This window comes from Buteo buteo, chromosome 9 (assembly GCF_964188355.1).
Source record: "Buteo buteo chromosome 9, bButBut1.hap1.1, whole genome shotgun sequence".
NCBI lineage: Eukaryota > Metazoa > Chordata > Aves > Accipitriformes > Accipitridae > Buteo > Buteo buteo.
This window is the reverse complement of record NC_134179.1, coordinates 9773997-9795834: the sequence shown is the minus strand read 5'-3', so window position 1 is coordinate 9795834 and position 21838 is coordinate 9773997. Positions and strand designations below refer to the sequence as shown.

The 21838-nt window shown below is 55.4% G+C and overlaps 3 protein-coding genes and 1 long non-coding RNA gene across 10 annotated transcripts; 2 read left to right on the top strand and 2 right to left on the bottom strand.

Moving 5' to 3' along the window:
* Nucleotides 1–1026: 1026 nt before the first annotated feature.
* CD93 (CD93 molecule) lies at nucleotides 1027–12437 on the top strand. 3 transcript variants are annotated; one of them, XM_075035293.1, is made up of 4 exons: nucleotides 1027–1281; nucleotides 2058–2723; nucleotides 3150–5147; nucleotides 12216–12437. In XM_075035293.1, exons 3-4 carry the CDS (start codon nucleotides 3436–3438, stop codon nucleotides 12292–12294), a joined length of 1791 nt encoding a protein of 596 aa, XP_074891394.1. In that variant the 5' UTR covers nucleotides 1027–1281; nucleotides 2058–2723; nucleotides 3150–3435; the 3' UTR covers nucleotides 12295–12437. The 3 variants fall into 3 exon arrangements, with proteins under 3 accessions (XP_074891394.1, XP_074891393.1, XP_074891395.1); XM_075035292.1 differs by lacking the exons at nucleotides 1027–1281; nucleotides 2058–2723 and having other exon boundaries at nucleotides 2735–5147; XM_075035294.1 differs by lacking the exons at nucleotides 1027–1281; nucleotides 2058–2723; nucleotides 12216–12437 and adding an exon at nucleotides 6964–8215 and having other exon boundaries at nucleotides 2736–5147.
* Nucleotides 6186–13503, bottom strand: LOC142034298 (uncharacterized). Of its 2 annotated transcripts, XR_012651576.1 has the most exons (4): nucleotides 12851–13503; nucleotides 12428–12512; nucleotides 10771–11403; nucleotides 6186–6366 (listed from the first exon to the last, which is right to left on the bottom strand). It is a non-coding gene; the product is annotated as an uncharacterized LOC142034298 (long non-coding RNA). The 2 variants fall into 2 exon arrangements; XR_012651575.1 differs by lacking the exon at nucleotides 6186–6366 and having other exon boundaries at nucleotides 8303–11403.
* Nucleotides 13504–14412: 909 nt separating this feature from the next.
* Nucleotides 14413–18116, top strand: THBD (thrombomodulin). Its single transcript, XM_075035287.1, has one exon. The coding sequence runs from the start codon at nucleotides 14644–14646 to the stop codon at nucleotides 16315–16317; it is 1674 nt and encodes a 557-aa protein (XP_074891388.1). The 5' UTR covers nucleotides 14413–14643; the 3' UTR covers nucleotides 16318–18116.
* A 138-nt stretch (nucleotides 18117–18254) lies between these two features.
* Nucleotides 18255–21418, bottom strand: SSTR4 (somatostatin receptor 4). Of its 4 annotated transcripts, none has more exons than XM_075035288.1 (2): nucleotides 21178–21418; nucleotides 18255–21013 (listed from the first exon to the last, which is right to left on the bottom strand). In XM_075035288.1, the coding sequence occupies exon 2, from the start codon at nucleotides 20404–20406 to the stop codon at nucleotides 19165–19167; it is 1242 nt and encodes a 413-aa protein (XP_074891389.1). In that variant the 5' UTR covers nucleotides 20407–21013; nucleotides 21178–21418; the 3' UTR covers nucleotides 18255–19164. The 4 variants fall into 4 exon arrangements, with proteins under 4 accessions (XP_074891389.1, XP_074891392.1, XP_074891390.1 ...); XM_075035291.1 differs by having other exon boundaries at nucleotides 18255–20818; XM_075035289.1 differs by lacking the exon at nucleotides 21178–21418 and having other exon boundaries at nucleotides 18255–20454; nucleotides 20620–21148.
* Nucleotides 21419–21838: the final 420 nt, after the last annotated feature.

The window sequence follows — 21838 nt, the reverse complement described above, 5'->3', positions numbered from 1 at the left end:
CAGCTCTGGCAGGAACATACAAACTTTTATTGGAGAAAAAAAAAAGGCCACTGGAAAAAGTTATTAGCTATATTCTTGCAAATCAAAAGAAAGGATCTGACACCGCGGTCTTGAAAAAGAAGTTCTCTTCCCTGGGACAGGACCCCTCACTTCTACCTCATTAGACCTCATACACATCCTAATGAAGGGTATCACCAGCAATTCATTAATTACTCTGCTGGAATGACCTCTTAGATATGCACCTAGAAATTATTTTTAAGTATTTTTGGTTTTGTCCATAACCCCAGCTTGGAAATGTCCAGAGGAGCTATAGTTAGAAATGGCCATTTTTTGTCCATGGACCTTGGTTGGACAAAAAATGCTCATTTGGGTTGCTGAAATAAATTGCCAGTTGAGCACTCAGCTTGTTTGACCATTTCAGCTGGAAAGAGAAGACACTAGCAGTGTTTGTATAAAAGCAAAGACATGTACTGGTTTAGCAGAAAGGAAATGCTTTTGTGTTGAGCTCTTTTATTTTGTACAAGTCAAAAGAAAATTCCCCCCATTTCTTCCAGTAGGAAATTCTGAGTAAAACCAATTTGAGATGGCATCAAAGTATTTTTTTCCTCCCAACACAGTTTTTTTGGTGTGGCAGCTGACCCAAAAGGCTCTGGTTTCAGAGTATTAGATGTGACACCCTACATCTTAGTCTTAGCCCAGAGAGGAGTGACAACCTTGCATCACCCAAATGATGCTTCTCTTTTTTTTTTTTTTAGTGAAGCCAGTACCATCCAGTAGCTTGCCAAATTGTAGGGTACAGGAGAGGTTGGTGAAGGGTCTCCAGCTCCTACTCCCTTCTCCTTTGCATCAAAGGTCTTTGCAGCCTTTGTATGTGCCAAGACCCAAACCCCAGCCCCAGTCCCTGCTGCTGGCCAGAGGACATCCCAGCGACCAGGGCTCTTCCAGGAACGGTGTACATAAACAGGTCTGGGGAAGGACAACAGAAATCTGTAGTCTTCAGGACTGGGATTTTTGGAAACTTCTATTTAGGGTATGCGAACAGGGGGGCTTCTTGTTTCGGTTCCCCGGTTGGATTGCTGTCACTCACTACCACGTTACTGAGCTAACTCAGCACACAAAACCCAGATAAATCAACAAATAGGAAGATTACTGGAATGAACAGTGAATTCATGGTTATGACAGATGCCTGCTAAGCAGGAAAAGATAAGACAGACTTGCGGGTCAAGGGGTTAAAGTCTGAATTAGCTGCTGCAAGAGGGTAGCTCCTGGGGATGCAGAAGGGTGAGTGGACTGTCAGCAAGGGCACCGGGATTAGTTTTTTTTAAACTCATTAGCTTTTTGCTCATTTGCTATCCCCTCCCCTCCCACTACCATGTATTCTGATGACTGTGCAAATAAACTGCCCCATGTTACTTGACATGTGTACAACATGTGTCACCAAACCGCTCTACCCGCTTGTCTTCATCCAAGGGTCTCCAAAGAGCAAGCAGAAAGCGCAAGGAGGACCCTGTCTAGAGACCCTCTGCCGCAGTCCTCCCATCTTCGGGACAGTCCATTAATCTTCACCCTCTATAACACTGTCACCATCCTGACCTCTCTGCAGACTCTGCTCTGCAGGCAGGAATCTGCTTGAAAAGGACAGCTTTACAGTAAAATAAAAAAAGATGGGTCCAAACCAGGACGTGCCCAGAGGCGCTCAGGTGTGCAAAATGCTGGTTTGCATACGTGCACAGCCACGTTATGTGTGTGGCTGCGGCACCCAACAGCGAGCACACCCGCTGCAGCGCTGGGGCAGAAAAGAAGTCACTGTGTTGCTTGGCATCGCCTGGTCTGAAAAAGGATAACCAAAGCAAATCCTGCACCAGTAAATATTTATTTTCAATATTGAAAAATAATTAAATTTCAATCACGCTGCTAAAATGCTCTTGGATCCTAAAACACTGTTGCAGAGAAGTTGCTTCAAGCCCTTTTAGGGGCTTTTGCAATGTTAGTGTTTGTTTAAACATTACAGTGTGCTATATTAATGCCTTTGCCCTTTCTCTAATGGCTTTCTGCAGAACCACCAGCATCAGCCAAGGCCAAGTGATTCTCTGCACTACACTGGATCGGGGTCAAGTGATTAGCAAGTTATTAACGCGGAGCATCACAGCATCAACCCTCACCCGCATGATGCTGGGGCAGCGTCTGGCCAGCGCTTCCCCTGACATGGAGGGTTTGCTCTGGACAGCATCAGGGACCGGCCAAGCTTGGCTCTCTCCTGGCAGCCTGGACCTTCCCACGACCTAGCTCCTATTTCAGGGCTTGTCCATCTATTTAAAGCGCACGAAGAAGGGGAAAAATGCACTGGAAATGTAGCATGCGCATGAGACACCATGCCAAATACTCAGTTTCTTCTAGAGGCCGATAGCAAGGGATCCCACGGCTTTTTATTTTTGTTGGGTTCCCCCCCCCCCCTCCTTTTTAGCAATACGTGCTTGAAAACTATCAGGCCCTATTAGGGATTAGAAAAATCTTCGGCTGGGTGAGTGAGCAGATCAAGCCCTTGAAAACAACAACAACAAAAAGCAGGAACCCGGCTAGTTTCTCCCGCAGAAAAGCATCACCAGCTGAAGCGCAGTGAGCCCCTTCGCAGCCACAGCTTTAGGATGGGAGCGAAGAGCCCGCTGCGACGGGGGGGAAGGGGAGGCCAACGAGGCGACCGCCAGGGCTGCCACCAACAATCGGTGAGCCATGTAATAAACTTTGCATAACAAATTTGTTCATCAAACCTGTTGATTGTTAAAATAGATTGATCTCTACAACTTAGTAACTAAGCTGCTTTTAACTGTAATAACCACAGTAAGAAGTGCAGAAACTAGATATTGAGCTAAGTAAGCAGGATGTGCCTGTCTTGATTACCTTATCATATAGCTCCTCAAGAGCAGTTTTCTGAGATAATAAGGAACTGGTCCCAGAAACTGGCCAAGGCCGATTCCGTGGCTTGGATAGATAAACTTGAGGGAGTGTCCTCTTGGAATTAATTATAATACCTCTTGGAATTAATTTTAATACAAAGTAGGAATAGGTCATGAATATGTATAGTTGTACCTGGAATTCCCATACATATGTGACACTTAACTGTTTAACTGTGAAACACGTTACCACATCAGGTGTGTGCCGTTGGTGCAGCGGAGACTCCCCAGCCACCCAGCGCTGTTTTGCCTGCTTGTTGCTTGCTACAGTAAACCTTGATTGGATTATCCCCGGGCTGGCGTACAAATTTTCGTCGTAACTTCTAACAAGCCAGACCACGCTACAGGAAGCCGTAGCCTCCGGTGATAAATAGGAGACCCGGGAACACAGGATGCACGTAGGGCGAGCTCGGCGGGACGAGGGGATGTGAGCCGGAGGCTGACGAGTCCTTCCATCCTCCCCTCCGTCCGTCCAGCCGGCGGGATGGCCATCGCCCGGCTGCTGCTGCTGCTGCTGCTCTTGCTGGCTCGGGGGTCCGGTGGGGAGGACGCCGAGGTGGTCTGCGCCGGCACCGCCTGCTACACCCTGCACCGGGCCGAGCTGGGCTGGAGCGCCGCCCAGGAACGCTGCCGGCACAACGGCGGCAACCTGGCTCCGGTACGCAGCCCCGACGAGGCCCAGCGGCTGCGGGAGCTGATGGCGGCCGCCGGCTGGCCGGGCCCGGCCTGGATCGGGCTGTCTCTGTCACGGGGCCAGTGCATCCAGCCGCAGGAACCTCTGAGGGGCTTCACCTGGGCGGCCGGCGGGGAGCCCGGTAACTACTCGGCCTGGCTGTCCGAGCCCGCCGTCACCTGCGTCACCTCCCGCTGCGTCAGCTTGCGGCCGGCTGGGCCCTCCGGCACCGCCGGCTGGGCCGACCGTCCCTGCCGGGCCCTGCTGACCGCCTTCCTCTGCAAGTTCAGCTTTCGGGGGATGTGCGGACCCCCGCCGCTGGCCGGGCCCGGCCGGGTCAGCTACACCACCCCCTTCGGGGTGCGCAGCTCCCGGCTGGCGGCTGCCCCCTTCGGCACGCTGGCGGAGGCCGACTGCGAGGGGGGCGGGAGCCAGGCCTTCGCCGTCTGCAAGGGGCCGCTGGAGGGGGGCGGCTTCGCCTGGCACCCCCCCGGGCCCCTCTGCCCTACCGCCTGCGCCCACCGCAACGGGGGCTGCCAGCATCGCTGCCTGGAGGCACCGGGGGAGACCCCGCGCTGCGCCTGCCATCCCGGCTACGTCCTAGCGCCTGACATGGCCTCCTGCCTGCCCGAGGACGCCTGCCACCCCAACCCCTGCCAGGGCACCTGCCGGACCCTGCCCAGCGGCTTCGAGTGCGGCTGCGAGGCCGGCTACGCCCTGGCGCCCGACGGCCGCCGCTGCCTGGACGTGGATGAGTGCCGGGACAGGCCCTGCCAGCACGAGTGCCACAACACGGCCGGCAGCTTCTTCTGCCTCTGCCGGCCCGGCTACCAGCTGACGGGGCCGGGCGGCCGCCGCTGCCTCGACGAGGATGAGTGTGCCTCGCCCGGCGTCTGCCCCCAGCTCTGCCTCAACGTCCCCGGCTCCTTCCACTGCGCCTGCCGGCCCGGCTACCAGCGCCAGCCCGGCAGTGGCAATGCCTGCCTGGACGTGGACGAGTGCCTGCGGGACCCCTGCCCCGGGCCCTGCCGCAACCTGCCCGGCAGCTTCGAGTGCCTCTGCCCGCCCGGCTTCCTCACGGAGGAGGATGGACACGGCTGCCGCGCCGCACCCACGGCTGGAGAGCAGCCCGCGGGGGCCCCCAACAGCACCCTGCGGACCACGGGCATCTCGCGGACCACGGGCGCCCTGCGGACCACGGGCGTCCTCCGGACCACGGGTGCCCCATGGACCACGGGCATCCCCCAGACCCTGGGCATCCCCGTCAGGGTGACGCCGCCGGCCCCCACAGCAGTAGGGTCAGCACCCGGCCCCGAGCACAGCACCGACGGCCCCAGGCTGCTCCTCTACTACATCCTGGGCAGCCTGGTAGCCATTCTGCTGCTGCTGGCCTTTGCCCTGGCCCTGCTGGCCTGCAGGAGGAGGGCGGCCAAGCGGGAGAAGCAGCCGGCCAAAAACGCGGCGGACAACTACTGCTGGGTGCCTGAGCAGCCGGAGAGCCGCGGGGCAGGCGGCGAGCGCAGGTAACGGCACCCGGGGCAGCGAGGGGGGAGGCAGAGCCTTGAGCAGCAGAGAACGTTTTTGCAAATTAAAAAGAAAAATAAAAGGGAGGGGGGGTGTGATGCTGTCTGTTCGACATGGTTTTGCGTGTCCAAGAGCCTGTCCTGGAGTTCCTTGCAAAGCGGGAGCTCACCCCCCTCACCCCCGCAAAGCAGGTCTCGGTGCTGGGTGGGACGGCAGCCCAAATCCGTCCTGCGGTTTATAAACCAGCCACCGGTCCTCGGAGGAAAGGGTTAACAGGGACAGTGCTGCAAGGTTGGGAAGGGATGGGGTTGAAGTCACCTGCCGGGGCTGCTCCTCAGCTCTGCAGAACCTCACTGTGCTTAAAAATAGCAAATTAGAAGTATTGATTCGTCTTCCTACAGGAAAACAATTAATTTCCATTCTCATTTGGCCTCCCCTACCTGTATTTGAAATGCCAACCTGCAAAAGCAGCAGCTTCCCTGCCCTGTCCCCGCACCCCCCCCAATTCTCTGCCATCCCCAAAGCAATGCTAGTCCACCCCCTCGCCTGCCTGGCAGCAGCCAGCCTGCATTCAACCCTTGGTTTTGCCTTGTTCTCATTGAAATGGGTTTGAAATACTTGTGTGTTTCACCAGGGCAAGAATTGGTCTCTGCAGCCACAAGCAGGGCTTTTTTTTCAATGTTGGTTTGGTTTGGTTTTGGGGTTTTTTTTAAGAAAAAAGTCACATCAGAGGTAACTGAATAAGCCTTTTTAAAACTACAGCAGCAGAGAGCTTTTTCAGGGGAGCAGGCACCGTAAGGTTAGTGGAGCTATATCATCCCTGCAGCTCCCCAGACCTGTTGCAGGAGCCTGCACGATTGCCCTGGGTTTGGAGCAGTGAGACAGCGATGCTTCCCCCAAGGCATCGAGCCCCGGAAGGGCGAGACCTTGACCCAGGACGTGCACAGCATGGGGAAATCTGTGCGATCCAGCCTTGTAGGCAAGGGGCCAAGGCAGAGAATATACGGTAAAAAGGTATGAAAAACTATGTTTAGAAAAGCCACCTACCCATTTCTGGTGTATTCAGTTTAAAACCACTTGCAAAATACAGAAAACAATGCTCTCCTTCAAATGCAGCTGCATGAGAGACCAGACTTTTCCTGTTGGATCATACTTTTGGGGCAGGACCCCTTCCCAACTGCTGGGGGTCCAGGCTGAGTGCATTTTCCATTCCTCCCCCTGTAAAGAATACACTGGATGTTATATATTTGCTAATTATTATGTATAAAACTTTTAACCCCGCTTCAAAGCAAATGCCTTCTCAGGGCAAATTGTTACCCAGTCTTCCCCAGGTACCTAACTTCAGAGAGCTGCTTATACTCGGCCACTCCTGACCATGAAGCCTCTCTGAGCTGTTTCAGCGGGAATCCTCCCCCAAAAACTGAGGGGCACAGGGGCCATTCCTGCTTCCCATCAAGCAGTGCCAGCTTCATTATTTATCCATGCTCTCCAAGGTAAAAAGGTGCTAGAAAAGAACAGGCATGTGATTTGAACAGCACATAAGTTTCCTGAAGTTTCTGCTGGTTTTATTGTATACTTGAGGCTTAATTGCTACAGAAATGGGAACTGAACACAAAGGAGTTTGCTGTAGGCAGCGACCTGCATCCTGTTCTTCCATGTGTGGAGGAAAACCCTTTCCTGCTGTTTTTTTTGTCTTCATTTCTCCATTGTAAAATTAAAAAAACCAAACAACAAAACCAAACAAAACAACACAGGCCGATGTAGCTGATAGAAGTGTTTTTACTGTTCTGTCCCTGCTTCCTTTTCTCCTCACAGTGGCTGGGAGAAGCAGTGAATGCAGCAGCGGCATTCTTGGAAGTCCCGCAGAAAATTCATACCCTGTCTGTGTTATGACAAGCCAGCAAAGCACTCTGAATATATGAATAAATTAAGCAAACGAATAATCCTACTGAAATCAGTGGGACAACCTACATACATAAAATTATGCCTGCGCTGTTGGGCTATGCCGACTCGGGGTCTGTATGGGGAAAAGCCAGTCACAGCGACGTGCCTTGCATTGCAGGGACTACTTGGTTTGCTTTATCAAAAGCAGAGGCATTTTCCACACATTGATGTCTCAGGAGTGGTTCTGCCTTATTCTTCTGTTAAGGTATCAATTAATCATCGTATATAATGCTTATTCCACTATGAAAAAGGGAAAAGGAAGCATAAGTGTGGGCTCAGAGCTGGTACAAATCTGAGAGGTGTTATTTATTTCAGAAATTCCTCAGTAAAACCTATAATCCTGATCTCTGTTACGACCTTTGTGTATTCCAGTATGCGTACTATATTACCAATGGAGTGTGGTAGTGGGTCCAGCCTGGGGAAGACACTAATTTGTGTCTAGGTTTAGTTTGGGTTCTCTCTGGTGGAATATTTCCTGATGTAGCATCCTTCACACTGGTGCAATTACACCTGGATAATCTCATGTCTCCCTTTCTTCCTGCCCCGAACCCCACAGGAACATTTTGATCTGCATCCTTGTTAGGGAGTTATTTAGGGCCCGGTGAATCCCATGGCCTAAAGCAAACAGGGATGGGACCAGATAGTTCGGTACCCCGTCTTACAGTCAGAGGAGACGGGATGTTCATCCTGGCCCAAGGGGGTTTTACTGTGGTGCCCAGGGCAGCTACCTCTGCTCCCCGTTCCCGCCGTATCAATGAAGTGCCATTATAAGCAAGACCTATAACTGTCCTGCTGTCACCATGGCAGGACGGGCTAGCTGACATGTCTGAAATGCTTTGTACATATCAACTGGTTTGTAATGAAGTAAGTGTTATATTTTTATGGTCCAGAATTAAGACACGCCTCATCCTTTGCGGAAATGGCACGTCAGGACTGGATTTTACTTTGTCATATGCACGGCAATGGCACAGCACCACAGCCTTGCAGTTACCTTCGACTAAAAGAATAAGGTTATCCCACACGTTGAATAACACTGTATGTTGCTTTCCTGACGAAACACCGATAAAATCTAAACAGAATGCATCTTCAGTGGTTTTTAATAAACATATACAATATCAAAACCTATTGATTTGGTACATGTAATCCTTGCATTACCTGCAGTGGTGGACGGTGCTAACAAATGCTCTATCGGTGCTCATCCTGCGTGTAGTGAAGTCAGTGGGGTCTCAGCCTTTCGTAGGCACTGCTGCCTGAGCGAGGGCCATTCACTCCATATCTACCAAGGCCATGGGGTAGGGGCACTGGGATGATCTCGGTTGGATCCTAAGCCCATGAGCAAAGTCCTAAGCCCACGAGCAAGGCCCTAAGCCTGCAAGCAATCCCGCTGATTTCAGCGTTGCTCTGTGTGAGGGCAGAGATCTGCTTTTCTGGCTCTGGGCAGCAACCAGGCACAGAAGTCACTCGATGAATTCAAACTGTGGGATTGCTGGTGGCTAGAGCTGCCTCCACGACATGCACCACCAAAGAAAGGCCATCCTTAAGAGGTCACAAAGATGGGGGAAAAAACCTCAAGGACACAAAACCCCACTCATATCACCCATGTCTGCAATGGCATTCATGTGGTGTTTTATCAGTCATTAACATTTGCCTTAAATAGTGATTCAATACAAGAAAACAAAAAAAAAAGGACACTACACCTCATGATGGATGTTTGGTGCCTCCACACATCAAACTACAAAGAGCATTCCCAGAGTTGTTCTGCCTGCCCTGGAAAGCACCCATGGGGATAAGGCACCAGCCATGCAACATTTGCCGGCAGCGTCCGTGCAGGGAGCAGGGGGGTCCCCGTCGAGCGCAAGGAGCTGCCAAGGGTGGGACGACGGTTCTATTTTAGCAGGAACACTGCTCTTAGCCAGAGCGTGGTGAGAGACAGCCAGCCTGCTGTTACCCCTAATCCTATTTATTTTGCCCTGCTGAGGTTGGGGCACGTTGGACGGAGTTCCCCCTGCAAGAGCCTCACGGCTAACCTGATAAACCAAAGCGAAGGAGCGCAACATAGTAATTCAGCCATCCCCCGGGATATAATTTTTCCCCATTTCTGGGAAAGGTGCAGCAAGTAAACGGCGTCCACCAGAAGAATTCAGAGAAAAGGTACTGACTAATGTTAAAATATAATCTACAAAATACCACACTCCTTCCTTCAAATCCCACAAAGACTCAGCCACTGGAAAAACAAATGCTTTAAATGTCTGCTCATTTCCTCTTTTTATTATTTTTATCTTTTAAATATTTCTTGGCATTTGGTTCTCCTGAGCCCTTTCAAGGCCGCTAAGCGAAGTTCACGCCTCGCCGAGCAGATCGGAGCAGTGGCGGTGACAACGTGGAAAAGCCAGCCTGCGGCAGAGGGAAGATCCTTTGGCTTTCCTAAGGGAAAACCCAGGTCCCTCAAGCTGCTGGGCAAGTGCATGTCTCGGAGATGTTGCAAGGCTCAACAGGAAGCTCATGGAGAAGCATAAGAGTCTAATGCCCCTAAATAAGCAAAATTTCCAATATTTTCCCTGCTGGGGTCCTGACAAGGTCCATCCCCTGTGAATTGAGCTACGTGTGAGCCATCATGTACAGAAAATGCCAATTAATTCAGCTGCGCTGGCTTGGGGCAGGGGCAGAGGGGTGGGACAGGGTGTAAAGGCAGGGCGCCAGGTGAAGGTGATGGTAGGAGGAGAAGTCACACACTTGCCATGCCAGATATCCAAAACACCCAGCCTCGGGAGGCTTAAGCCCTGTGGGAAACGGCACCAGCTGGTTTCCCTGGTTGTAGTCCAAGAATTCACATAAAACTATGAGCCAGAGGAAAAAAAGTACCAGGCATGCTTGCAGGACCTAGCTCAGCCCTACCACTACCCTCAAGTGTATTTTCTGTATCCGGACTGAAACTTGTGGCTGTAACAGACCATGGAGATAGGAGGGCACCTGTGGAGAAAACTTATTTTCCCAGTTTTAACAAGAAAGAAGACTCACTCACCACCTGGCGTGACCTCCCCAGCCCTGCCTTCTCCAAGGCCATTGCTAACAAAGCTCCCTCCAGGCAAAACTGCCCTAAGTAGTGCTCTTAATTAATATACAGCCAATTAAGCATCCTCCCTGCGGCTGTGCAGCAACCCCCCACTTGCAGGTCCCTACCTTGCCTGGGTGCTTGGCCGGGCATTAAGTCTTATTTTTTGATGTATTTATTTGTCTGGCGCTGTCATTACTTGCTGTCGTACGCAGCCGGTAGACACCACGAAACCCCAAGCAGATTGCCCAAATCAGGGAGAAGGGAGCCCCGTGCAGTTTTAATGATCCCAAGTGGGATCACACGCAGATCGTGTGTAGATGGGAAAGCACCTATATGCTACTTAATGGTCTGCTTTTAATTTTTTTTAAATCTTGACATAACAATTTAAGATTATATTGTTATTTATATTATATTATATTTGTTATATTTATTATATTAACTATATCAACTATGTTATATTATAATATATTATATTACATTATATTACCTTATATTAAATTGTGTATAATTGTCAGCATTCTGACATTAGGAACCTCATTTCCAAAATCCAACAAACAAGCAAAGAAAATCCGTGACACACCCCCCGCCCCATAACCACAGGTCAAAAGAAATATTCAAAATACCCTCTATCAGCATTCCTCTGGCTGAAGGATGACAATGACATTTCAGATGAGTCAGACTCAAGTAAAGTGAAAGGTCTCCCTCCTGTTATCGCAGCGGCCAGCCGGTAATGTCTTGCAATAACTTTGCATTGCAGAGGAGCATGATTAATCAGCTTTTATAAAGGAAAAGCAGTATGTCAGCAGGAAGGGCATTTCTGTATCTGTGAGTCAGCCCGTCAGGGCCACATCGGCCAACGCCCGTCATGCCTTGAGGCAACCGAGGGAGAAGATCATTGGAATAAAAAAGAGTTATTAAAACATGATTAATCTCGTTTCTCCTGCCCTGATTATCTTTCCCTTCCACTGGCAAGATCAACCCTGCAAACTGTTGTCGGCAGGGCAAGGACATCAGCACAATAATCTGAGAAATCATTGTTTGGGGAGTACTATATTTTTTCCTGGAAATTGTAAAAATATTTCTCATTATGCAGCCTTGAAAAGGAAATTTTAATCTGTTTTTATACTTACTTAAAAAAAAAAACCAAGAACAGAAATCTATTGGCTTTTTTTTTCTTTTCCACCCATTACATTCTGTCTTCTTTCTTTTTCCGTTGTTTGTCCTGACCTTTCCCCCCTTATTTTGCTGTTTTGCTACTGAAAACAGAAAAAGAAAAAAAGACCACCAGAAGTTAAAAAAATGAAATGAAAACTGGGGAAACAACAGGTTTTACTAAAGCAAGGAAAGGCTGGCGTTACCAAGCCCTCCGGGAAACTTCTGGCAATTATCCCATTTACACAACTTGTGGTGATGAAGAGCAACTGAGCTCTTCTTGGGTGAATTATTTTATCCAGGAAGTGACTGGCACATTGCAAGCTCACCCATATACACTAATTTCTCCCCCCTTCCCAGAGGTCAGAGGAATGGCAGATCAGACTTACAGGACATGTGTCACGAGGAGGAGATGATGGCTTTGGGTTGAGATTAGGGAACCCCGGCCTGAGCCCAGCCCTTGCCATGGGCTTCATTAGCGCAGAAAACGAACCTGCCCTGCGCTGTACCCCAGCCGGCCTTTCTGCTCGGGGAACATCCTGGCCAATGAAATTAAAACCCAGACATTGATTTCCCGTGTAGGTGATCGAGCTGAAATTTTCACGGGGGAGAAATGATAGCTTTGAATGCTCTGTAGGCCAAGATCTGAGCTGCCCATTGCTCCTCCTGCAGTCCGAGCAGAAAATGGCATTTCCTTGATATTCCCCTTACCAGAGAGGCAATGGAAGGCGTGGAAGAGGCTGAAGACAGGCAGGGGGAAAGGGGTCTGGTAAAGAGCATGAGCTCCTCTGCTCCCATTTCCATCAGGCTAGCTTTGCAGCTACCAAACAGCACAGCTTTTTTAGTGATTTTTTTTTTTTAAACTGTTATTAAGGATTATCATTCCTCTTTTCTCCATCTTTCCTTTTCTCCACAGCCCACAGCCTCGCGTGAGCTACACAAACCACACGGGGCTGGAAGAGGACAAGACAAACCATAAGAGTTTAATAAAGTAACCTCCTTGCAATGAGTGAAGCAAGGAAGTATGGATTTGCTTCTCCGCAGGGGATCCCAAGGGCTAATTGCAGTGACTGAATCTTACGGTAAAACCACTGCTCTCAAAATTGAAAAAAAAAAAGGGTCAAATACCCTTTCCTTTGAGTGGCGAGGCTTTGGATGTTTGCTTTTCATTCTTATTTTGCTCTTGGCTATGTTCTGACAGCAGAGGCGGCTCCTGCAAAGATAAAACCACGGAAAGGGTACAGCTGTTCAGAAAACAGCAGCAGAGGCACCCGCGAGGAAGGGGAGCCGGCACCCCCAGGGTGAGTCCGCCCCGGCCGGGAAGGGGCATCAGGGATGGGACCCCTCTCCCGAGGCTCAGCCCCAGCTCTCGGGCAGCGTAGGAGCCAGGATGCTGTCCCTAAGCAGGGCGCAGCGCGCTGCCGGCCTCTCCACACCGATTTTCTCTAATTTCGAGAGCAAGGCCATGCCAGCCCTGTTTATACGCACAACTGGGGGCTGATTTGCAAAGCCCGGGGGAAATCCCACGTTTTTTCTGGTGTCCCATCTTACCTCAAATCCTCTGGAACTGCTTTGCTGGGCTGCAAATTGCGAGGCACACAGAGATGGGCGTTCGTTGCTGTTAATACCACGTCCTTCAAGCACAGGGAAGGACTCTCCCAAGTCCCTCACTGCTACAGCAAAAATCAGTAAATCCCTGGGGACGTCTCAGAATTTCTTTCCTCTTTGAAAAACCCAGTTTTTTTCTTTGAAGTCTGACTTTGTCCTGGAAGGACTGGCAGCCTCACCCCTGCCTTCGCTCTAGCACATCTTTAATGCACAACTAATCACGGTGTAATAAACTTTGCATAACCAATCTGTTAATCAAACCTGTTGATTGTTAAAATATATTGATTTCTACAACTTAGTAACTAAGCTGCTTTTAACCATAATAACCACAGTAAGAAGTGTAGAAACTAGATATTGAGCTAAGTAAGCAGGATGTGCCTGTCTTGGTTACCTTATCATATAGCTCCTCAAGAGCAGTTTTTCTTACCTTACCATATAGCTCCTCAAGAGCAGTTTTCTGAGAAAATAAGGAACTGGTCCCAGAAACCGGCTAAGGCCGATTCCATCGCTTGGATAGATAAACTTGAGGGAGTGACCTCTTGGAACTAATTGTAATACCTTTTGGAATTAATTAATTATAATACCTCCTGGAATTAATTTTAATGCAAAGCGGGAACAGGTCATGAATATGTATAGGCGTACCTGGAATTCCCATGCATGTGTAACACTTAACTGTTTAACTGTGACACGCGTTACCACATCGGGTGTGTGCCGTTGGTGCAGCGGAGACTCCCCGGCCACCCAGCGCTGTTTTGCCTGCTTGTTGCTTGCTACAGTAAACCTTGATTGGATTATCCCGGGGCTGGCGTACAAATTTTCGTCGTAACTTCTAACAACGGGGAGGTGCCGTCGCTACAGGTCTGCGGTCCAGAGTGGCGGAGGTCCTCTTCCCGGCAGCGTGCGTGCCCACTGCGGCCTCCCAGCCACATGCCACCTACTGCCAGCAGTAGACATCACCCCTGCGCTGTGCCCCCATCTCTTGGGGACCCTGCCTCCCCCCTGGAGAAGGGCAAGGGTTGGGAAGAGGCCAAGGGGCGGGCAGGCACGGCCACCCGCCCTGTAGCCTCCGATCCTGATCCCCCCTGATGCTGGCTGCCTTGAGGGGGCAAAGGTATCTGGTGGTCCTGCGGGGTCCGCTGCAGAGCGGCGGCCTCCCTCGGAGGAGGCAGGAAGGATTGATGTGAAATCGGGACACTGAAGCTCGGAGGGGCAGTGTTCCCTCCTGAGGTGCCCTTCAGCGAGCGGCTGGCCCTCCAGCCCTCGGCGCCAGGAGAAAACTTCTTTTTCCCGGCCCCGCTCAGCCCCTAAGCCCCCGTCCCCACGCTGCCGCGGGTGCCCCCCCCCCACCCCGGTACCGCTCTCCGCGCCCCCCCTCCCCGGGCCCGGGCGGGCCCGGTTCCCGGCTCGGCGGGGAGGAGCCGGCAGAAGCCGGGGCGAAGCGGGGGGGGGGGGGACGGGACACGGGACACGACGGCCGGGCGGCGGAGGCGGGGGAACACCGGCTGGACGGCTGCCCCCCCGAGAGAAGCCCCCGCCCCGCGGCCGGGATTTACCCGCCGCCGGGGCCGCCCCTGCCGCAATCACTCCGTACGGCGGCGGCGGCGGCCCGTCCCCGGAGACGCTTCCTTCCTGCAGCGGGCGGCGGGGAGGGCCGGAGAGCCTATAAATCCGGCGGGCGGGCGGGCAGACGGTATGCCAGAGATTTGCGGCGCCGGCCGGCCCCTCCGCCGCCCGCCATGCGGCGGCTCCCGCTGCCGCTGCCGCTGCTGCTGGCCGGGCTGGGGCTGGGGCTCGGGGGGGAGCCGGAGCGGGACCCGGAGCCGGCCGCCCCCTCGGGAGCGCAGTGCCTGGAGCACGACTGCTTCGGCATCTTCTGGGCGCCGCGGTCCTTCGCGGAGGCCAGCGCGGCGTGCGAGCGGGGCGGCGGGCACCTGATGACCGTCCGCTCCACGGTGGCGGAGGACGCCATCGCCCTGCTGCTCCAGAACCGCGCCGGGCGGCTGTGGCTGGGGCTGCGCCTGCCCCTCTCCTGCACCGACCCGGCCCAGCGCCTCCGCGGCTTCCAGTGGGTGACGGGCGACCGCCGCACCGACTACGCCAACTGGGCGCCGTCGAGGCGGCGGTGCGGGGAGCTCTGCGTGACCGTGTCGCGGGAGCTGCGCTGGGAGGAGCGGCGCTGCGACGCGCCGGCCGACGGCTTCCTCTGCGAGTACAACTACGCGGGCAGCTGCCCGCGCCTGCCGGCCGCCGAGGGGCTGCCCGTCACCTACGCCACCCCCTTCGGAGCCCGCGGCGGGGACTTTCTGGCTCTGCCGCCCCGCAGCTCCGCCGTCGTCCCGGCCGCGGGGCTGGAGCTGCGCTGCGACGAGGACGGGGAAGGCGGGGGGCCGCGCTGGGGCCGCGCCGCGCCGGGAGCCTGGCCCTGCCGCCTGGCTAACGGGGGCTGCGAGGGGGCTTGCGGCGAGGAGGGCGGCCGGCCGGCCTGCTCCTGCCCCGACGGCAAGGCGCTGGCCCCCGACGGCCGCGCCTGCGGCTCGCCCTGCGCCCGCGCGCCCTGCCAGCATCACTGCGTCGTCACCGGTACCACCTTCGTCTGCATGTGCGATTCGGGCTACCGGCTGGCCGCCGACGGCAGCAGCTGCGAGGACGACGACGACTGCGCCGTGGTGCCGAGGCTGTGCGAACAGGTCTGCGTCAACACCGAGGGCGGCTTCGAGTGCCACTGCCACCAGGGCTACGAGATGCTGCAAGGGCGCTGCCGGCCCGTCTCCCGCTGCTACGAGGCGCCCTGCGAGCAGCGATGCGAGGACACGGCCGGCGGGTACCGCTGCAGCTGCTACCCCGGCTACACCGTCGACCCGCAGGCGCCCACCCGCTGCCAGCTCTACTGCAACCGCAGCCAGTGCCCGGCCGAGTGCGACCCGCACACCCTGTCCTGCGAGTGCCCCGACGGCTTCTTGCTGGACGACGATACCGACGGCAGGCGGGTCTGCGTGGACGTGGATGAGTGCGACATGAACTACTGCCCACACAACTGCACCAACCACCCCGGCGGCTACGAGTGCCGCTGCCACGCCGGCTACCGGCTCCTCGACAAGAACCACTGCGTGAAAATCCTGGAGGAGGACGGGGAGGGAGCCTACTCGGGGGATTTTGGGCCCTCTACCCAGGTGCCCATCCCCAGCCAGACCCCACCGAAGGCAGAGCACCTCCACCCCGGCGTGCTGGTGGGCATCGCCGTGGGTGCCCTCTCCGCGGCCCTCAGCCTGCTGGCCCTGGGGTACCACCTGACGAAGAAGCGCTGCAGGACCCCCGCCACCATGGATTACAAGTGCGGCGGCCCCCACGAAAAGGAGATGGGACTTCAGCCGGTCGCCTCGGGGTGTGCTGCCTCCGGCCAGAAACTGTAGGGAGACCGGGCAGGATGGAGAGACGGAGGTGGACGGAGCTGGGTAACATTTACTCCCCCCCTCCCCTGCCTTGCCCCCACAATTTTTTAATGATGAAGAAAATTCGGGAAAAGCTGTGATCACCCCCCTTCCAAAAATACTCACTGCTTTCCAACCGGCTCTTGCAATACTCACGCCAGAGAGCGAGGAAAGTGGAAGACATGGAGTGCTGCTCCCTTTCAGCTCCCTTCACAGGCAGCGGCAGGCGTTCGGCTTTCCTTTTCCCGAGCCAGCGATCGGGGGGGGGGGGGGCTTCAAGGAAAAACGTGTGTGTGTGTTACAGGAGGGATGTCTCTGTCTGGCACTGACTGTTTAAATCCTCATCGACCACAGGACAGGAGCACACCTGCCGCAGCTGGCTGAGTTGTCGCAGACTGTGGAAGGTCGCCTGGCCCCAAAAAGTACCCCTCCTGTCGTCTGGGAAGTGTGTCGCTGGGCTGGAGATGATGGTTTTCCCGGGGTGGCGACAAGCTGGGATGCTCCTGCCTTTGTCTGGGTTCAGTTTAGGGTTTTTTTAAACTGATGGGTGATGGAAGAAGGAGCAAAGATCTCACAGTCAGCACTTTGCCTCACTCCTCTACCCCCCTCTGCCTCAGCAGCAGAAATCTCAGTTTTTGTTCCCCCCTCCCACCCCATCTTTTGCCTCTCACCTCTGACAGCTGAGCACTTTTCACCTAAAATCACTAGCAACAGTGGGGACCCCGCTGAAGCATCACCATGTGTGGGCTAAAATGCCCAATTTCTATTCCCTTGTACCATTTCAGGGCTTTTTCGGGGGCGGAGAGGTTAAATGGGGATACCGAGAAGGCCAGGGTAATTTTGTCCATGGTAGGAAAGGTCGTTTGCAGCGCCGGGGAGCCTTGTGTTCCTCACACAATTTCTTCCGCGATTTTCTGCCATTGTTGGGTTAAAATCTTTGGGTCTTTTTTTTTTTCTCAAACCCGCCTAACCGACCCCTCCTGTCCATAGGGTTTTTTCCTGTTTTTCCTTTAATCTTGTCCAGGGCTGAGTCTAATCCATGTTGAAGCTTGCGGCAAAACTTTCCCGGGGGGGGGGCACGATCCAGCCCGCAGCTTACTTTCCAGCCATGGATTGGGGGGAGAGATCTGGAAAAGTATTTTATGTGTTTTTCCAGCTCAATCCCTCGGCGGGGAGACAAGGGGCAGCTCTGCAAAAACAGCACGCTGCCGGGCAGAGCTGGCGGGGCCAGGGGGTCCTGCTCCGGCAGCCGTGGTGGGATGAAGCCGGCGGCTGTTGGTGCGGGCACGGGGTGAGCGGCGGAGCGGGTGCTGACAGCTTTATGCCCGTGAAATATCAGCCTGCAGCAGCGCTTGGCTTTCCCGTGGGAAGTTTTGCAAGCCTGGGGTCAGAAGTTGGGAGGGCTGGATGCTGCAGAGGGGCTGCAGAACTCGGGGGCTTGTGTCCCCCCACATCCCCCCCCTTACGTGCTAAGTGAGCTTGCTGTCACGCGGCATTTCCCCCCTCCCCGCCCCGATACGATAGAGCTACGTTGCAGCCTCCAAGGAAAATAAAAAGATATGCGTTGTATGAACCGTAGCTTTCCTAATGTAAATGGTTCAACCCGCTGTTTTATACACCCGGCACATTTGTAAATACTTATTTATTTATTGGAAATATACCCTACGCAATGCACAATCACATGGTGATTTTGTGTGTAGACCAATAAAGCTTTTACAGTCTGGTTTATAGAAAGCTGCTAATGAAATATTCTTTCTCCCCTTCCCTAAAAGGACAGTTTTTCCTCACTGAGCACCGGCCCGTCTCGCAGCCAGAGCTCCAGAAGTCACAAACCCCACTGGAGCAAAAAAAACCCCAAGGAGCTGTGGGCTCTTAGCGGAGCATCAGGCTGAAAACATTGCCCTGCCGGTTATTTCACCAGTGTGATTAAAATAGAAGGAATGAGCCATAAATAATGGAGAACAAGAATAACATTAAAAGGACAAAGTTAAAACCAAATAAGCTGGAAATGGCTAGTTTAATGCTACCTCAGTGCGGCCAAGGCGGTGTAGCCCCAGTGCTGTTCCTCAGCTGAAGTTGCTGTGGGTATGTGTTTCAAGTACCATTTAGAGGTGATGTTTTCCTGTGGCAAGGAGAGTGGGATTCGGTTCTCCTGGGTTTTCTTGTGGAAAATACGATTTTGGTCCTGTGTGTGCTAAAATCCCTCTGCCTGGGAATTTCGGGGGGGGGGGGGGGGAGTTTATTGGCGGGACCTATGTTTTTTTTCCTTTTCCCATTAGCTGAAGGGAGGTCTGGGACTCCCTGGCACCTGCCGAGGTTCAGTTTGCGTAGTCTCGAGCTCTGATCTCAGTCGTTCAGAACCCCCTTTGGTTTTTACGTAAGAGGAACCCAAAGGGGGTCACGTTGATTCTATGCTCTCAACGCCTCGTAGAGCTGATGCAGAAGTCCAGTCTGGTCCTAACCCCTCACTCCGCTATAGGCGTAGCGGGGCTGATGGGTTTTAGGACTTTTCTCCGTCTTTCAGAGCACATCTTGGGAGGGAATGGGAAAGGTTGTGTTTTATTATTCCGGAGGGGCACCTGCCCTGCGGCTAGTCGCTGTTCACTAATGCATTTTGAAATCCTCACCGTCCCTGATCCCAGCGGAGGCTCCTCGCTGCCGAAGGTAACGGCAATAATTACTCAGTTGATGTAATTAACTGTATCACAGGCCAGTCTTATGGCTTTTTATTTTGTTGAACTGCACAGCACAAGCGAGGACCGGCAGCCCGGGGCATGGTGGTTTGTCCCCTTTGCCCGTGCCTGGTAGAGACGCCCGTCCGGGGGCACCCTAGAAGGCAGTGGTCTTTGTGAGGAGGGGTCCGGACTTGCAGCAGGGCTCAGGGTGCACAGGCTCCTGCTGGCAGGGCAGGGGTGGACACATGCAGCCCTTGCCCTTGTCGTCCCCCCGGGGAGCGGTGCAGTAGTCGAGGGGCTCTTCCTCCTCCTCCTCCTCCTCGGCAGCCCCCTCCCCGGCGTGGCAGCAGCACAGGCTGGCGTCGAGGCAGCGGCGCAGCACGCCGTGGAAGGAGTGCCGGAAATTTTCGGAGAGGAAGCCGTAGAGGATGGGGTTGGCGCAGCTGTTGGAGTAGCTGAGGATGAGGGAGGCGTTGTTGACGGTGGCATCCAGGCGGCCGGGCAGCAGGAGGTTGACCAGCTGCACCACGTAGAAGGGCATCCAGCAGACCACGAACATGGCGACCACCATCAGCACCAGGCGCGTCAACTTGCCCTCGGAGCGCCGGCGCTGCTGCCAGCCCACCCGCTGTGCCACCGCCCGCATCTTGCCCACGATCAGCAGGTAGCACAGCCCCATGGCCAACACCGGCAGCAAGAAGCCCAGCAAGGTGGTGTAGACCACAAAAGCGGCCGACCAGGCCGGGCTCGGCCACAGGAGGTTGCAGGCCACCGCTTGGCCATCGCGGGTGGTTGCCGTGCCGGCGAAGATGGGGATGGGCGAAGCCACCAGCAAGGAGAGGAGCCACACCCCCCCGTTGACCATCTTGGCCACCCGAGGACGGCGGTAGGTGGCTGCCCGCAGCGGGTGCACCACCGCGATGTAGCGGTCCAGGCTGAGGACGGTCAAGCAGAAGACGCTGGTGAACATGTTGAGCCCGTCGACGCCCAGCACGGTGCGGCACAGGGCCCGGCCGAAGGGCCAGTGGTGCAGGGCGGCCGACGTGGCCACGAAGGGGATGCTGAGCATGAAGAGTTCGTCGGCGATGGCCAGGTTGAGCAGGTAGATGTTGGTGGCCGTCTTCATCTTGGCGTAGCGCAGGATGACGAAGATCACCAGGGAGTTGCCCAGCAGCCCCAGCAGGCACACCAGGGCGTAGATGCACTGGATCACCACCATGCCCGCGATCTCGCCCGCCTTGCCGCCCCACTCCGCCTGCCCCTGCTGCCGGCCGGCCTCCCCCGCAGCCGCGCTGGTGTTGGGGGGCACCTCGGAGGCGGCCCAGCTGGATACTGTCCAGAGGGGCACGCTGGCCACCTGGGCCCCTGCCGGGACCTGCTCAGCGTCGGCGCTCATGCTGGGAGGTGGTCCATGGACGGGACGCCGCCGGGGACAGGGGCCAGCCTGCGGGCAGGGCGCGGGCAGAGAGAGAAGGGGGTGAGAGCTGCGGCGCGCAGCAGACGCAAAGCACGCTCCCCTGCCTTTCCCCTTGGATCACGGCCATGTGTCGGGCAGCTCGGGCCGTGGGCCCCCTGCTCCCTGCACCCACCCCCCTCCCTGCCCGGGCACCTTCACGTCACTCCTCAGGGCAGCAGCATCGCTCTCCAGGCGGGAGCACCCCGGCCTTTCGGGGTGGCGGGGGCCGTAGGCGCGGGGCGCGCATTAACCGTGCGCGGGGCCACGGCGGCGAACCCACGGGGCGGCCTGGGAATCAATGTCGCCATGCGCCTTAACGAACCTCCACGAATCTCAGTGGTTTCATTAACCCCTGCCGGGAAAGCAAACGGAAGGAGAAACCGAGCTGGAGCTATTTTACCTCTCAATCCTCCAGGGACTGAAAGAGCATCCCACCTCCCTCCCGGGGGGCGGCGGCAGGCGCGGGAGCCGCTCCGGTGGGATCCGCAGGCTGTGGGCAATGCAAAGTCCTGCTTGACCCGAATCGGATGACCAGAAGGATCCGGACCTTTTAAAGCGAAAGACAGACCGCGCTCGCCGGACGGGAATCCGGGCCGTTCGCCCTCGCCCCCATCACCTATGCCACCAAAACCAGCTTCCCCGTTAAAAATAAATCCAAGTTTCTGGTTTACGCTCTCCGCTTTCCGATTGAAAATCAAGCAGCAGACGTACCCTTCCCCCTCCTCCCTTAGCTGCGCGGCGTTCCGCTGGCTGGCACCACGGCGAGGGGACGCACCGTCCTCCGGAGCCCTCCGGCCGGCCCGGCCCGTTCCCGGTGCTGCGGGCACTGCGGCGGGCGGGCGGGCGGGCGGGCTGCTGCAGTCCGGGCGCCGCGGAGGGGCGGGAGGGACGGGCCCCCCACCCCCTGCGCACCCCGCCTTCGCATCCCCCCTCGCACCGGCGGCTCCCTCCGGGGGCCGGCGGGGTGTCCCCGCCCGGGCGAGGCAGGAGATGGAGGCAGGTTGCCCTGGCGACTGCCGGCAGCCCGCCCCCCCGGCTCCCCCCCCCCCCGCGCTCGCTCCTGCATCCCTCCCGCGCATCCCCGCTTTCCCCCTGCCCAGCCCTTCCCCGCCAATCCCCCACCCCCCCAAAACCGGTGCAAGGCGGGGGGACGCAGGCAGGGCCCCCCGGCTGGTTGCCCCCCCCCCGCCTCTCCCCCTTCGTTGGTAGGAGGGGAGCATCCCGCAGCACCGGGCCTCCAAAGCCTGGGGACGGCGAGGTGGCGGGGGGGAGCACCAGCCCCGAAACCGCTTATGCACCAAAAATCCCACCCCAAATCGAAGCCTGCCCTGGATTTTTGGTGCAATGAGTGAAAAGGGGCAGAGATTGCATC

Excerpts from the sequence above, each read along its gene's own strand:
- CD93 (XM_075035293.1), top strand. The coding sequence starts at position 3,436 with ATGGCCATCGCCCGGCTGCTGCTGCTGCTGCTGCTCTTGCTGGCTCGG. Across the intron at positions 5,148-12,215 it reads GGGGCAGGCGGCGAGCGCAG|CCCACAGCCTCGCGTGAGCT; the intron begins GTAACGGCACCC and ends TTTTCTCCACAG.
- THBD (XM_075035287.1), top strand. The coding sequence starts at position 14,644 with ATGCGGCGGCTCCCGCTGCCGCTGCCGCTGCTGCTGGCCGGGCTGGGG.
- SSTR4 (XM_075035288.1), bottom strand. The coding sequence starts at position 20,406 with ATGAGCGCCGACGCTGAGCAGGTCCCGGCAGGGGCCCAGGTGGCCAGC.